Source organism: Chelonoidis abingdonii, chromosome 7, assembly GCF_003597395.2.
Source record: "Chelonoidis abingdonii isolate Lonesome George chromosome 7, CheloAbing_2.0, whole genome shotgun sequence".
In the NCBI taxonomy this organism is placed as follows: Eukaryota; Metazoa; Chordata; order Testudines; family Testudinidae; genus Chelonoidis; species Chelonoidis abingdonii.
Genome location: NC_133775.1, coordinates 2,230,815 through 2,246,282, shown reverse-complemented (window position 1 = coordinate 2,246,282; position 15,468 = coordinate 2,230,815). Strand labels below are relative to the sequence as shown.

The 15,468-nt window shown below is 60.9% G+C and overlaps 1 protein-coding gene across 1 annotated transcript; it reads right to left on the bottom strand.

Annotated features, from left to right (window-relative positions):
* Positions 1-718: 718 nt before the first annotated feature.
* Positions 719-15,105, bottom strand: ATP6V0B (ATPase H+ transporting V0 subunit b). The gene is made up of 8 exons (XM_075067553.1): positions 15,047-15,105; positions 6,690-6,738; positions 5,498-5,581; positions 4,927-5,004; positions 4,152-4,221; positions 3,120-3,171; positions 1,449-1,639; positions 719-1,035 (listed from the first exon to the last, which is right to left on the bottom strand). Exons 3-8 carry the CDS (start codon positions 5,554-5,556, stop codon positions 1,009-1,011), a joined length of 477 nt encoding a protein of 158 aa, XP_074923654.1. The 5' UTR covers positions 5,557-5,581; positions 6,690-6,738; positions 15,047-15,105; the 3' UTR covers positions 719-1,008.
* Between the last annotated feature and the right edge of the window lie 363 nt (positions 15,106-15,468).

Here is a 15,468-nt window from a genome sequence, read left to right as displayed (position 1 = left end):
GGTTTAAACAAACAAAAGGAAGTATTTCTTCACACAACTGTCAACCTGTGGAACTCCTTGCCAGAGGATGCTGTGAAGACCAAGACTATAACAGGGTTCAAAAAGGATCTAGGTAAGTTCGTGGAGGATAGGTCCATCAATGGCTATTAGCCAGGATGGGCAGGGAGTCCCTAGCCTCTGTTTGCCAGAAGCTGGGAATGGGTGACAGGGCTGGATCACTTGATGATTCCCTGGTCTGTTCATTCCCTCTGGGCACCTGGCATTGGCCACTGTCAGCAGACAGGATCCTCTGCTAGATGGACCTTTGGTCTGACCCATTGTGGCCATTCTTATGACATTACCCTCCCCCTCATGTCCACTGTGCCTATGACTCCCAACCTCAGCTCTCTGCCAGCCTAACCCCAGGGTCTCCCTCAGCTGCAGCAGTATCTGAGGCAGCTGTAGGAGGACTCTGAGGCAGGCCCCCCTTCCACTAACCCATTGGCACACTGGGAACAGCTCCATGCCAGCTTAAGAATTTTCTTCTTGTGCCTCCCCCGGCACTAGCTGAGGGCAGCACCATAGCTCACAGCAGCATCCAACCAGTTCCGAGCTAGCCCTGCCACTGCTAGAAGAGCATAGGGAACAATGCCATGTCCTGTGGCCAGGCAGGGCTGGCAGCGCCCTGGCGTGCCCTGAGGGCAGTATGGGAGCGCATGGCACAGACAGAATGCAGCAGGCAGGGACAGGAACCATGTTTATTTCACGTGACACTGACTTATACTGGTCGATTGATTTGTACACACACCGGGAACACTCAGGCAGTAACCCCCACCCCCGGCTGGCTGGGCCAACAGGAGGGAGCCGAATTCACACACAGATGGGGCCAGCGGGCCAGCAGGGACGGTTCTATACACCTGGGCACCTGCTCCCGACGCGGCGAAGCGACGCCCCCGATCAGGAAATAGAAACATTAAATAAATATGTACAGTCGCGCCCGCAGGGGGCCAGGCCGGAACGGGCAGGGGCTCAGTCCCCCATTTTTACTTTAGATGTCTGCAGAGAGAAAGGAGACAGGTCAGAACACATCCCGAGCCCCTCCCAGGAGCACACTCTGCCAAGCGCCCCCCAACTGCCCTGCTCAGGCAGCCTGGCTGCAGTTGCAGGACCCGCAGGCTGCTCCTCCCCGATCAGCCCTGGGCACAAACCGCTCCGATTCCAGTGCCCTGTGGCTATGCCACGATGGGTTCCAGTAGCCAGGCCACATGGAGCTGCTGTATCATTCCCCCCACCCGCCCGCCCACCAGTGTCCCCTGGGTGGGCTTCTCGGTTCACTAGAGAACAGTTGCTGCATCCCTCCCATCACCCCGCTGGAGGCCCTGCAGACACCTAGGCCTGTCTGATGAGTTGGGCAGCTCACGTCTGGGGGCCCCAGGAGCACACTGGGCCCAGAGGGCAGGAGCCATTACCTGCAGGATGGCGACTATGACCCCAAAGAGCCCGATGGCGCTGCCAAAGATCTCCACGATCAGGATCTTGACGAAGAGGCTGGCGTTCTGGGCGTCAGCCAGCGCAGCCCCGCTGCCCACAATGCCCACGCACACCCCGCAGAACAGGTTGGAGAGGCCCACAGTCAGGCCGGCCCCAAACATGGAGAAACCTGGAGGGGGTGGGGCAGGGAGTGGTGAGATGCAGCAGGCCCAAGGCCAAGGCCTCACTTGCACAGGGGCTTGGCCTCCTCCTGTGAGAGCCCACTGGGGCACTCCAGGCACTGGCTAGGCTGGGAAACTCTTAGAAGCTGCCAGCGCAGAGTAAGGGGACAGAGCAGAATATGAAGAGGACAAACCAAGGCTGCCAAATTCCCTGAAGTGCCTTTGCCGGGCAGGGCCCTGTGACCTGCACCAGCAGTGCCAGGTGAGCTCAAATCGCTGCCGCACACCAAGAGCAGGTGGCACTGTGCGTTTGGGGCAGGGGAAGCAGAGGTGTGAACCCAGACCCCAGCTATGTAGGAAGATACCACCCCCCAGAGGCTGGTCCCCCACCTATGGCTACATAGGAGCATCCAAGGGGAAGCAACATTTCCCTGCCCTGTAGCAGCCGTCCTGGGTCCAGAGCCAGCTGCAGGCACCCAGTAGGGTGGAGATTGAGAGGGCACAGGCCGATCTGCTGGCAGGCTCACGAAGGGCTGTATTGTACAAGCGATAAAATCTTTTACAAAGGCCAATTTCTCAGTCTCCTCTCTGGGAGCCTTCTTAAAGAGACTGCTTACGTTTAAACATTTCCCAGTGTACCCAGCCTCCCACTGGGCCTAAATAGCAATGCTTATCTCTTTACTCTTATTTACCACTACCTCTTTTCCTGGAGCAAGAAGCTACTTCTCCTCCTCTCTTGCTAATGCTGGCAACTCTACGAGTGGGGGAGCGAGAAAGCGACTTCTCCTCCTCTCTTTATCCCCGGGGGTGTGCATCCCTTAATGAACGACCACTTCTTAATACTTTCCAAGGGTTATCATCACTTTTCCATACTTCTCAAAGTTTGCTTCATTACTCAGTAAATGCTCATGGTACCTTTCCCCCTTTCGCAATTCTCCACCAAACCGTTGTACTTAAAGTTCTGCACAGGATCTTTTCGGAGGAATAAGGCAAAGCACCACGTTTATTGGTAACACACGTATCAATCCACGCGCTATCTCGTATGCATATGGTACAGTGTGGATTGACACATGTATTCCCCTTGAAAAGATCCTGTGGAGCACTTTAAGTACAACGCTACCCAGCCAGACACCCCCACTCCCAATGCTAGGCGAGGCAGGCTGCCACCCTGAACAGCTGGGCCTGCAGGGGTGGAAGTGGGACAGGCCACTGCTCCCCAGCCCTGCCTGCCCCAGAGGAGAGGTGCAGCTCCTAGGGGAAAGCGCTGCCCCCGGGCCCAGACAGGGCTCACAGCTGCACTGCGCACACAGGGGCCCGTGGCTCACTGGGGAGAGCGACCCAGGTGCACACATTGAGGGAAGAGCATGCCGGAGCATGCACCGGGAACAGACACTGGCATGGGGCAGGGGTGCAGGAGCCTCCCTCCACTCAGGGCAGAGCCCGCTGGCCCCACAGGCCCCTCCAGACACAGTGCAGGATGCCGCTTACCTGCATGGTAGTTCTTGGCACCGACGGTCTCTGGGGTGGTGCCACTGAAAGGCTGGAAGACGACACATGGTGCAGGGTTAGTGACAGGGATACAGCAGCCTGGCCAGAGCTCCCTGCGATGGGGACAGGCACAGGCTGCCCAGAGCTGGGACCCGAACCCCCAGAGTCCCAGTCAGAACCGTAGCTACCTGCTTCATAGGACCCTCCCCCGCCCCATACCAGGGCAGAGGGAGATTCCCATTGCACATAACCAGTGGCTGTGTCTGTCTGAGCAGGCGTATGGCGGCAAGACACACCTACTAAGGTGTCGCCCGCAGGTTGGGACCCTGCTGTGTCATACTGCCCTGCCCAAGCCGCACCCCACACGCTGCACTGGACAAATGCACCCGGCTCTGCAGTGTGACTGGCGGGCCAGGGAGATGGGCTGAGACTCACAGCCAGATCTGATTCAAGTCATGGTGGGACCCGGGGCGAGTCTTGCCCTGCTCTGGACAACGAAGCCACAATCCTTCCCGAGAGGCCCAGGCCTGCTCCAGCGGTGAGCTCAGGCACTGCCCCTTGCCTGTATTCGGCTGGAACAACAGGATTTACCAGATTCCTGCCATCTCCCTTCCTGGAGCCCAGCTCAAACCCTCCATGCCACAGTGGCTTCACAGAGCCTGGATCCATGCACCCATTATCCCAGCCAAGAAACGCCCCACAGCACCCAGCCCAGTGGGGCGCCAGGCTCTGCCCACTACCACCAGCTCCCAGGGCTCCTGGCACTGCCATGGCTGGTGCAGGGCACTTAGAGCCAGGACCGCAGGCCAGGGGAGCCAAGGGACTCCCCATGTGGAAGAGGCTCCTCCTGCCAGGCGCCAGCGCTGGGTTTGCTGTCCTGCCCAGTGATATTGGAGGGAAGCAGTGAAGAGACTCTGAGCCTTGGCTACGCCCCTTCTCTCCCCATAGGGACAGGTCAGGGGAGACTGTGCAGAGCGCCAGGAGCTGCTTGGGGGGTGCACCTGCCCCCCCGCCCTTCCCGCCAGCAGGCACCTCAGCCATGTTGCTGATGACAATCGCCATGATGATCCCGTAGATGGCCACGGCCTCACAGAAGATGATGCTGTGGATAAGGGGCAGCGTTAGCAACTGGAGCCAGAGACCCACAGCCCAGCCTCTGCCCCGCACAACTGCCTGTCATGCTGACAGATGAGTCGTCTCCCTGTGGGGTTCCCATGCTGACACGGGCCAGTGCCTCTCCCCCTGCTAAGCCCCCCAGCCCCACTGCTGAGACACTCCCGCGGGGGGCGGCACTGGCCCTTCGCCACCCAGCAGAGGGGAAGCATCCCACAGTAATCCAACAGGCAGACAACAGGGTGCAGGGCCTTGTACCCCACACAGCTAATTCAGCCCCCACAGCACCTGGGGGCCTGCAGCCAGCCAGGGATAGGAAGCACTGCCTTTCCCAGCATGCACTGGTGCTTCAGGATGATTCACATTTCCAGGGCGAGGAGCCCAGAGGCCCGGGCAGAAGCTGTTTCCTTCAAGTGTGGACTGACTGGTGCCCCCGCACACCGGAGCGCGTGGGCCAGGGATGAGGGTGGGCTGTGGGGACAGGAGCCCTAGCAGGGCTGGGATCCCAGCCCCAGCCCCAGCCCCAGCAGTGGACCAATGGGCTCAGCACCGTACCGCCCAGCCCAGAGGGGCCAGCATGCTGGGGAAGTGTGAGCAGCTCAGGTGAACTGCTGACTGGCTCCCTGGGGTGCTGTCCCCCCCAGGTGCCAGGGCCTGTCCTGGAGCCCCAGCACTGGGCACCAGCTGTCCTTACCTGACCAGGTTCTTTGTTTTAATCCTGGGGGCCTTCACTCCCCCGCCGATGATGCTGGAGCCCGTGATGTAGATCCCCCTGCGAGAGACAGGGCAGTCAGTGAGGAAGCCCTGGGGCGCTGCCAACGAGAAGACAGTGTCTCCCTGAGGCAGAGCTGAGCGCTGACCAGAGAGAGCTCGCAACAAGCTCAGCGGGAGCTGAATGCCTAGCACTCCCGGCTCACGCCACAGGGCAGAGACACAGGGCAGCTGCCAGCCCTACTGGCACTCACTGGCACAGAACCCCCAGAGACCAGCCAGACACCCTGACATCTCCCAGGCCACCAGCATCCCCTGGCAGCTCTCCAGAGCCGCCAGCAGGAGTGTGAGGCCTGTCAGAGGTGCTGCCCCAGACCCAAGGGTGCCCTGCTGTCATGTCGGAGCCAGGCCGCTGCCGAGGGGCTGACTCAGGCATGGCAGCGCCACCCACACGATAGCTAGTCCCAGTTCCCGAGGAGGACCCTCAGCAGACAGGCTCTGGGAGCAGCAAACCCCATGGGACCGGCAGTCCCAGACAATGGGACCCAACTCACCAGGCTGCGCCCACCACGGACAGCGAGATGGCCAGGCCGATGCCCAGGTTGGACCACATGAAGGGGGAGGTTTCCGTTAAGAACCTAGAGGCAGAAAGGAACCTCGTTAGTGCAGAGTCAGGGCTGGCCCCACCCATCCCAGCACTCCAGGGCCACAGGCCAGGGGTCAACAGCCCAGCGTCTCCCTTCCACTGGAGGAGGGTGGCAGGTGAGACGGCTGCCTGCTGTGTGGGCCTCCTCAATGCAACGGTCACCCTTGTATGCGTACACAGCCAGCTGGGGGCTCCAGCACGCAGAGACATTTCACTGGCTTTCCTGACCACTCCAGACCAACAGCTGCCCACGTGGGTGGTCCATGAAAGGGCAGGGGAGCCACCAGCCTGGGGTCTACAGCACAGAGCAAGGAACCACAGCACGTGGCAGAGCCCCCCAAGCAGACCCAGCCATGCCTCGTCCCCAGCCTTCACCCTCCAGAGCCCTGACATGGCCAGGCAGGCTCCTTCTGCGGCGCAGCCCAGGCCTAGCAGAACACTCGACAGCCTTGTTCCCATTGCCCTTGGAGGAGGAAGGCGTAGGGCCGGCTGCTGGGGGAATCAGCCAGCCCAACCCAGCCCAGGGCAATCTGGATCGCGCCTGCCAGCAAGCAGAGCCACAGGCAGCTGGCAGAGAGCTCTCAGCACAGGAAGGGGCAGGGCAGGGGCAGCAGAGCGCAACTGGACGCTGAGGGCAGGTTGCAGGCTTTTCTGGTTGCACCAGGGAGGGGAGCAGAGCTGCAGCCCCGCGCTCTGTGGCAGGATCCAGCCGTGGAACGGGACAGTGCACAGCAGGAGTGAGCAGGGCGCTGGGCCAGCCAGGTGTAGCTTGCCCTCAGTCCAAGCCAGCACCAAGCGGGCTCCAAGCCATGGGAGACAGAGAGAGGAGCGGCTCCTACGCCAGGGGAGTGATGAAGGCTCTGGTCTCTGCTGCCAGAGCTGCAGTCTCTCCCCACAGCTGCACGGGGCAGGAAGGGCATGTTCTCCCTGCTCGACCCTGACCGAGGATGACTGCTGGCCAACGTGATGGAGCAAGTGATGCTTTCTGGTCACCTACGCCAGCTAGTGCCCTTAGCAGGAAGCCCTGCTCGCTGGAGCTAGCCCACCTAGCCCCAGGCAGTGCACCCAACCACAGGGTCAGCACTTAAGAGCCGTCTTACCAGGCCACATCAAAACGGAAGCCCAGGTCAAATATCGTGTAGCAGATACCTGAAAAGAAGAGCAAGAGGGAAACCTCCAGTCAGCCTGAGCCCCAGCCCCAGCCTGGCCTAGCTGCTCCCACCCTGCCCAGCCCGGCTGCTGTGAGCCACCCACACCAACCGAGCAGCCTGGCTGTCAGCAGACAGAAGGGCACCAGGAAGCCCTGTGCCAGGCAGTGCTCTAGGGCATGGCCCTCCAGACAGATGGGGAGCTCTGCTCTGGGGAGCTTAGGGGTGGACAGGTTCCCTGTGGCTTCCCCATGCCCAGGGCGTCCCCACCAGCAGCTGCCCCCGTGATTCCCACCAGATACGCAGAAAGCAGCCGCGGTCCAGCCTGATGACTACCTCATTCACACACATAGGGGGCGTCGCACCGATGCTGAGACAGATCCTGCGTGTGCTGCTACTGGGCCCATCACTGTGGTATCTGGCCCCTCCTCCACCCACAAAGCAGGGTCAGCAGTGAGAGACAACCGCCCATTCCAGCTGGGCCAAGGGTGCCAATCTGGCCCTGAAGGTACAGATGAGGTCGCCCACCATGCCCCTTCCCGCAGCCAGGGCAAGGCAGCCCTCAGGGCACCGCAGGGTCTCCCCGGTTCACCCAGCGCCCTGCCCCTCCAGCCAGCGGGGGCCCCTGACTCAGAGGGAGTGTGAGTGAGCACTTGGCCAGGCTGGCTCATTCCTTCCACAGTGCAGTGATCCTCACGTGCTGCCCTGTCACCCTGAGCCTGCGACCACACCCGTGAGTCAGCGCCAGCCGTCACCCCGGGAGCGCCACAGGGCAGGGACAGTCTGCACCCGGCTGGGCCCAGCAATCCGGGATGGGTCTGGGCAGCCCCTATTCCTGGAGCACTAGGTCTGACAGCCCTGCGCGGGGATGGCTGCTGGCTTAGGAGCAGGCTGGGCACACGCTGAGTGCTGGCAGGGGCTGGCTGAGGCTACCACAGCAGCAGTGCTGGCAGGATACGGCACCCAGACCCATGCTCTAACCACTAGACCAGTGTTCCCAACCTAGTTACCACTGTGGGCTGCATACGCAGCTCTCTGTGTTATGTGGACCCCATCCACACCGTATATACACCACCTGTATGGCCTATGGGCGTCACATGTCCGCAGCTGTTTGCCAATTGAGCTGCAAGTGGCCCGCGGGTTGAGAATCACCGCACTAGACCCATACTGCCCCCAACACAGAAATGAGCCGGAACAGCCTCAGCCAGATGGAGGAACATGTGCCAGCATCAGCGCCCCTACCGACCCCTTTGCTCAAGGAGGACCCCAGGCTCGGCTGAGCTCCTGCTGACCTAGGAGGATTGTGTTCCTGTGAGGACACGCAGCTGTCTGCGGACTGTACGGCCCCCAGCCCGTGGGGGACCGGTACCAAGGAGCTCAAGGGCAGTGTGTCTCTGGTGCTCCTGGCCACAGCGTCACCTCGCCCAGCCATGCTCACAGCTGTGCTGCATCCCTGCCCACAGCTGTGCTGCATCCCTGCCCCTCCAGTCCACAGGTGGGGACGATCCTGCGGGGCTCCCTGGGCCTTTACGCTGGGACACTGGCCCTCGCCCTGGCAGAGGCCCTGCAGGAGCCGTGGAGACTGCTGCAGCTTGAGGCCGCGTGGGCTCTGCCCATCACCTCACCTTCCAACCCGCGGCTTGTTCTTGTCCATGACTCCTGAAAAACCCCTCTCTCCTTGCTCCAATGGTGCGGGGGGCCCAGCACTGTGGGAACTGGGCAGGACGCTGCAGGGGGTCATGCTCCTGCGCTCTCTGCATGCAGGGGCAGCAGGCCACACGCCGGTGGGGTGAGACTCACCCCCGCTAGCAGCCCAGTACGGTGATGCGGAGAGCTGCAAGGAGCCCAGCTTCCTCGCACTCGCAGCAGCTGCCTGGCACAAGCCCTGCTAGAGACACTGGGCCTAAAACCCTCCCCACAGAAACCACCTGCTTTACAGAGGTGTGCACAGCGCAGGGCCTGCCCCCCAGTGAGCGCTTGCAATCAGCTTTAATTCAAATCACTAGAAACCACATGGCGCGGGCATTGCACTAAAGCTCACGAACATGGTCACACCACTGACAGACGGTGACTAAATCCTTTACAAGGTCTCTAACAAACTCACACAGTTGTAAGGATGATTGGTTTGTTTCTGAGGTTTACATGGCAGGGACTTGTAAAACATCCTAAATAAACCGTTTGACTCCCGACCCCCAAACCAGGACTTGAAAGTGTCCCACTCACCAGCCAGGCAGAGGGGGTATGAGAGACACCAGCCACCACTCAGATTCAGGGCCAGTTGCTGCCCAGAGCCTGCCCAAGCAATAGCAGCAAGACATGAACAAGCCTTGGGTCAGTTTCCTGACTGCCCCCAGGTCTCCCCTTAGCAGCAGGGAACCGCTCAGTGCCACGTCAATCTCCCTCTGCATCCACTAAGCAGTGACAGGCACCGGTGATGCCGAAAGGCGGCGCTGCATTGGGGCCAGAAGCTTGATACAACACAGGAAGCTGGGCAGAGGTCTATGGCTCGCCAGGGAGGGGGAGGCCTCATCCCACAGGTACAAACGCTGCGTTTTGAAAATAAGTGGCTCTGAAGACATGGGTAATGAGCACTCGGCCAGGAAGTTCAAACGCTCCCCGATCAGGGCCAGCTTGACTAGCGCACGGAGCAGGAGAGGCTCTGAAACATAGCATGTTGTGCAGAGCTAAAGCAGTAACCAATTTCTGCCTGCAAGAGGAAAAGGCCAACAACTCATCTCTCAGGTCACAGCCAAGAACCCAGGCCTCAAACAAGCACAATTAAGGGCCAGCAGCAGGGCACAGCTTCATCCAATCCAGCTCCTTCCTTTACAGAGTTTGAAATTCACATGCACTTAACCCCCCCTCCAGTGCAGGAACATCTGATGCAGAATGGTTTCCAGCAGCCCAGCTCTTCCTTGGACACTGGTGGTGAGACATTTCCCCTTAGTAACAGCACATCTCCTTTGCGCTTCCCAGGGGCACTAGGAAGCACAAGCTGGAAAATCGAGCTGCAGAATGGAGAAGACGTGCATTATTCACACAGCCCCAGAAACGTCCAGGCTGCACCCCAGGCACAGAGGAGGCCGCGCCCCTGCTCTGAAGAGCAGATAACTGAAGGCAGACGTTCCAGCCTTGGAATCACATCAGATACAGGGGGTGGGTAACAGAGCGAAGGCTGGATGGCTGCGTGGTGTACGCAGCATGTCAGTCATACCTGCAGCAAAGCAGGTTAGAAAGGAACAGGGAGGAAGAGAGGGTGGCAAGTCACCTCCAAAACATCAAATACCTTCCCCCATAGGCCAAGGCCAGAATCCAGGGCTTTGCCAGCCCCACCCCCACCCCCGAATTCACAGGCTCCCCACAGGCCTGTGCCCCCTAGTCATTGCCATAAACAGCCCCAGCAGGAAGTGCACGCATCAGCAGGCTCACATCAGCCCAGGCCGGCTCCCCTCCCCTGCTCACCAGACACCGAGCTCAGGTTAGGCCTGGTCCACCAACAAGCTGCATCGACTAAACTAGCCGTCACGGGATCAGGGCAGTCCAGCCTGTGCCAGCCTCTAATGCAGGCACTGATTTGGCATGAGTGCTGTATTGCTGCTGCCAAGCCAGTGCTCACCCTGCACACAGACCAGGCGCTCACAGGCTCCTTGGGGGCAGGGACCTGGCGACCTGGCAGTCTCTAAAGCACCGAGCACTCAGTGCATTGAGCAGACCTTTGCAGAGCCACCCCGCAGCTAACTCAGCCACCCCACATGGGTCAGAACACACAGGGCGACCTGCAGGGAGGACGACAACCAGGCTGCCTTAGATGCCTTAGGGCAGTGGTCCCCAACTTTTTCTGGGTGGCGGGCGCTGGACGATGAGCCATCGAGGACCACGGCTGGTGGACAAGCATCCGCCGAAATGCTGCCAAGAAGCGGCAACATCAAGAGGCGTGGCCGCTAAAATGCTGCCGAAAATCAGCGGCATTTCGGCAGCGATTCCTCTTCATGATGCCGCTATTCGGCGGATGCTTGTCCACCGGCCAGTATGCGGGTGCAACAGATGCCCCGGCGAGTGCCATGGCGCCTGCGGGCACCACGTTGGGGACCACTGCCTCAGGGGACTGAGGGAAGGTGGCTGGCTGCCCAGGCCCCTCACATCTGTGGTCAGCCTCTAGCCGGAGGGACTCAGCCAGAGTTAACCCATCAGGCTGGCTGGGGTGCTTGCTCAGGGCAGTGTCAATGCTCCAGCCAGCCAGCCGAGGGGACAGTCTTGGCTGCATGCAGGGGAGTCAGGCTCGGCCCTGCCGTTTGACCTTTGCCGGACAGCCAGTCACCCAGGATGCCCAGCCCCAGCCCCTGAATCACTGGGGTTAGCAGGGAGCTGGCAGCTCACGTGGGGCTGGCTCCTCACCGGACAGTGCTCAAATTCCATGACAAGCAGATCAGAGCCCACTACACCCAGCCTGCCTCCCAGTCTGTGGCCAGGTCAGGGAAGGCGGACAAGGGAGGTGTCTAGCCCTGCCCTGCTCCAGACCAGCCGCGTGCCTGCCAGGAGATTATTCCAGCCTGCTGGGTCTCACTTCTGTTGAGAAACAGGTGTCTGCAATGCCCAGGACCCCCCACCCCAGCCCTGCCCATTCCTGCCCCACTGGCTGGAAAGAACTCTGTTGCCAGCCTGTGACCTGGGACAAAGTCTTGGCCTCTCCAGGGCTGTTTGCGGAGACCTATCCTGGGCCCATGGGAGACACCCCCCACAATAGCCACAGGACCTCAGTGGCTCGTGTTCTCCCCACGCTAGGAGCCGAAGGACTGGGGTCACCACACGCCTGTCAGTTACTGCCAGCCTGACTGCAATATGCCAAGCGGGGCCCCTCGCAACCTGGGGGAGGGTGAATCAACACCCCAAACTCTGGCTGGAGTGGCCACAGGGTGAGGAACGCAAGAGAGGAAGCAAAACTGTTCCCAGTAGGCCCTACCACAAAAGGAGGAAGGAACGAGTCACCCTTGCCAATTGAGCAACCCGCACAGCTGCACAGCACCCAGGGAGCAGCCTGCAAAGGGGCAGAGCTGCTCCCGCCAGCAGCTCTGGCAAAGGAACCCCAGGGCGGGGAGGCTGTTCCCACTCCCATCGCATGGGCGGAAGCATTTCTGGGCCCCTTTCCCTTCTCCCCACCCCCACATGTGCCCAGATGCCTGAGTGTCTCCGCCATGGCAGACTTGTCTGCACTGGGGCTGTTTACTGTTTTGGGTTCTACAGTTCCTGCTGCACAGACCAGGGCAGCCCCTAGGCCCAGCCAGTCACAGCTGCCACTGACTAGCACAAGGCCAAACCAAAGCAGGTTCCTACAGCACTTTCTCACTGGCTCAGAACATATTTGGCCCTGGGTTTTATTGACAAAACATGCCAGGTGATAGACACTGTTTCCATTGTGCGCCAGCTCCCAGACTGCACAGCACAGACACGAGGCCAGAGGCAGGGGTCACTGCCGGCTGCGAGCCCTGGCGCATTCCCAGTGGGTTCTCTGGCATTTCGCTGGCCATCCAAGAATGCAGAAACAAGGGCGCTAATCGGTTCTAGCCTCTTTTTTACTGGAGCCAGAATTGCACAGGACGTGCCCGGCCTCAACTAGAAACCATTCCCCGATGGCTCAGCAAGCCCACGTCACAGATGTTGCACCCAGTACCATCTCTGAGAGCCGCCCGATTCATGGATCTCATCAAGCCGACTCCCGATGTGGTGTTCACTTTGGCAGGGGGTGGATCAGAGTGGTGCAGGCCCACAGAACCTCTGGGGAAATCCTGACTGAGCGAGCGAGCCAGCAGCACTGTCACCTTGTTATTCAATTGCCCCTTCATCTGAGCACCAAGTCTGGAGTTGTCTCTCACAGAGGAGCCAGGCTGTCCATGCCCACCTGACTCCGCTATGAGAGCAGGTGCTAACCTGCAACTCCATCAAAGTACAGGCCTGACTAGTTCTCAGTGTTCAGGGACACTCTGACCCTCAAGACCGTGGTCACCGCGAGGATACCAGACAGTCTGACCCCACTGCCAGGAGAGGTGCCCTTCCGCAGGGCATCTCCATTGCGCTGCAGAATTGCTACGCCATGGGCTTCAAGCCAAAGCTTAGAAAAACTCGTGCATCTACTCAAAACAACATGCTTCTGACAACTGCTATGGAAACCCAGCTTCTCAGCCTGGAAGAGGCCGGGTTACTCCATCCTGAAAGCTACAGTGACTTGTTTTCCTGCAGTCCTGCTGTTGCCCTTCCCCCCTTTTAAGCCAAATGACAACTTGTCTCACACTTGATAGACGCAGACTAGCCCCCACAACACCACCGGCCACCCCTGTTTACCAGCGAGGAAGAGGTGAAGCAGGGCACAGTGTGGCTCAGAGAGCCAGGAACAGAACCCAGGAGGTCTGGCTCCCAGTTCTGTGCTGACGGGTAGACCTGTCCCCTTTAACATGAGGACTTGAAGTGAAATGCCCCCCCAAAAGTGACTATCTAGATCAGCTGAAGACACTCCTGGGGGATGCTCACCAAGAACAACTACAGATTAGTGTAAGAGTCCTTCTGGCTCAGCAGGGAAGAGAGGTTCCTACCCCAGGGAAGCCTTAGCGGGAGAATCCTTGCAGTGAAAGGAGACTGGACCCTCGCTGGCCCACAGGACCAGTCTAGCCTCCCAACAGCTCGTCTGCAGGGCCTGTCGAGCAGACAGCGGTGACGCAAACCTGCCACAGCCTCCCACTGATGCCTCTCAACCCTGTTCTGAAGACACCCCCCCGCCACAAACACAGAGCAGATCCTGCCAAAGCCCCATCACTGCCATGCTCAGGCGCTGTGGGCACAAGGGGGGCTCAGTCTCCAGAGGTCCTTCATTCCTGGTCTTTGCAGGGGCTGCCAAAGGGGACAGATGGGGCCTCTGGACTCACTAAGAGCTGGATGGCTCTACCCCACCAGGGCAGACACTTGCTAGCGAACGTCCAGCTAAGGAATGCAGCCCAGGGGCCGAGCACACCGGTACAAACTGCAGCTCAGCCCACGCACCACAGCCAGAGCCAGACCAGACAGGAGGAACGCTCAGAGCCCACCAGGCTGCCGGCCCAAGGCCCAACCTAGCTGCCTGGGCTCAAAGAGGAGATTAGGAGCAGCCAGACCCCCCCACCCCGGCCCATTGCCACAGTCTGGGGGTCGCCACCAGCCTAGGCTCAGTGTAATGGGCAACAGGAACAAGAAGCCCTGCGCTCCTGCCTGGAGCCAGCCCTGTCCAACTCCCCTGCCCAAGCAGGTGCCAAGCGAAAACAGCAGGCGCTGCCCTGGGGCAGGGGGTGAGGCGGATCCCTGCCCAGACAGAAGGGACTTTACACAGCAGGACCCCTGCCTCCACCCCCGAACCCCCACCCTTCCCCCAACTCTGACCGCTTCTGCCTCCCCACTGACCGCCTCCCGCATCCCCCTCCACGTCCACCCCCGAACCCCCACCCTTCCCCCAACTCTGATCCCTTCTGCCTCCCCACTGACCGCCTCCCCCATCCCCCTCCACGTCCACCCCCGAACCCCCCTTAGCAGCAGGGAACCGCTCAGTGCCACGTCAATCTCCCTCTGCATCCACTAAGCAGTGACAGGCACCGGTGATGCCGAAAGGCGGCGCTGCATTGGGGCCAGAAGCTTGATACAACACAGGAAGCTGGGCAGAGGTCTATGGCTCGCCAGGGAGGGGGAGGCCTCATCCCACAGGTACAAACGCTGCGTTTTGAAAATAAGTGGCTCCCACTGACCGCCTCCCCCTCCACGTCACCCCGCCTCGCCCCCACCCTTCCCCAACTCTGACCCCTCGCCTCCCCACTGACTCGCCTCCCCCTCACTGCACCCCGGTCCTCGCGCCCACACTCCCCCAACTTCTGCCCCTTCTGCCAGCCCACTGGACCGCCTCCCGCCACCCTCCACCGTCCACCCCGAACCCCACCCTTCCCAACTCTGACCCCCTTCTGCCTCCCACTGACCGCCTCCCGCATCCCCCTCCACAGTCCACCCCGCCCACCCTCCCCCAACTCTGACCCCTTCTGCCTGCCCCACTGACCGCCTCCCCCTCCCACGTCCACCCCCGAATCCCCAGCCCTCCCCTGAACTCTGACCCCTTCTGCCTCCCCGACTGACCGCCTCCCGCCTCCCCCTCCACGTCCACCCCGAACCCCCACCCTCCCCCCAACTCTGAACCCTTCTGCCTGCCCCCACTGACCGCCCTCACCGCCTCCCCTCCACGTTTCCACCCCGCCCCCGCCACCCCAACCCCTCCCCCAAGCCCCCAACACGCCCCCCCGCCTCACCCACGCCGGCCAGCGCGGCCCAGAACGACGACCCCGAGCCCCCGTCTTACAGCAGCAGCTGGCCCGCGGACAATGGCGGCGGTCTCTTCAAGGCGGACTGCGGGCCAAGGACCTGGCCGGGCCTCGTAGCAGGTCACTGCATGACTCACACCATGTGAAACCGGGCGGGCCGGGGCTCCTGCCACGTGACCGGGCAGGAACTGGCGATTGGCTCCGGGGAGGGCGGGACGGTTACCCGGGACCAATACTACATGAAGCCAGAGTGCCCTCGTGCGCAGCCCCTTTCCTCCCCGCCCATACCGTGCCGGCCTCTCTCCATTAGGCTGCGGCCGCAGCCTCAGTCCCCAAAAACGTTGCTTCGATTTGGCCTCCGGGATCTGGGGGCGGTATTTGTAGGCGGGGCCAATGCCGGCACCGTCATT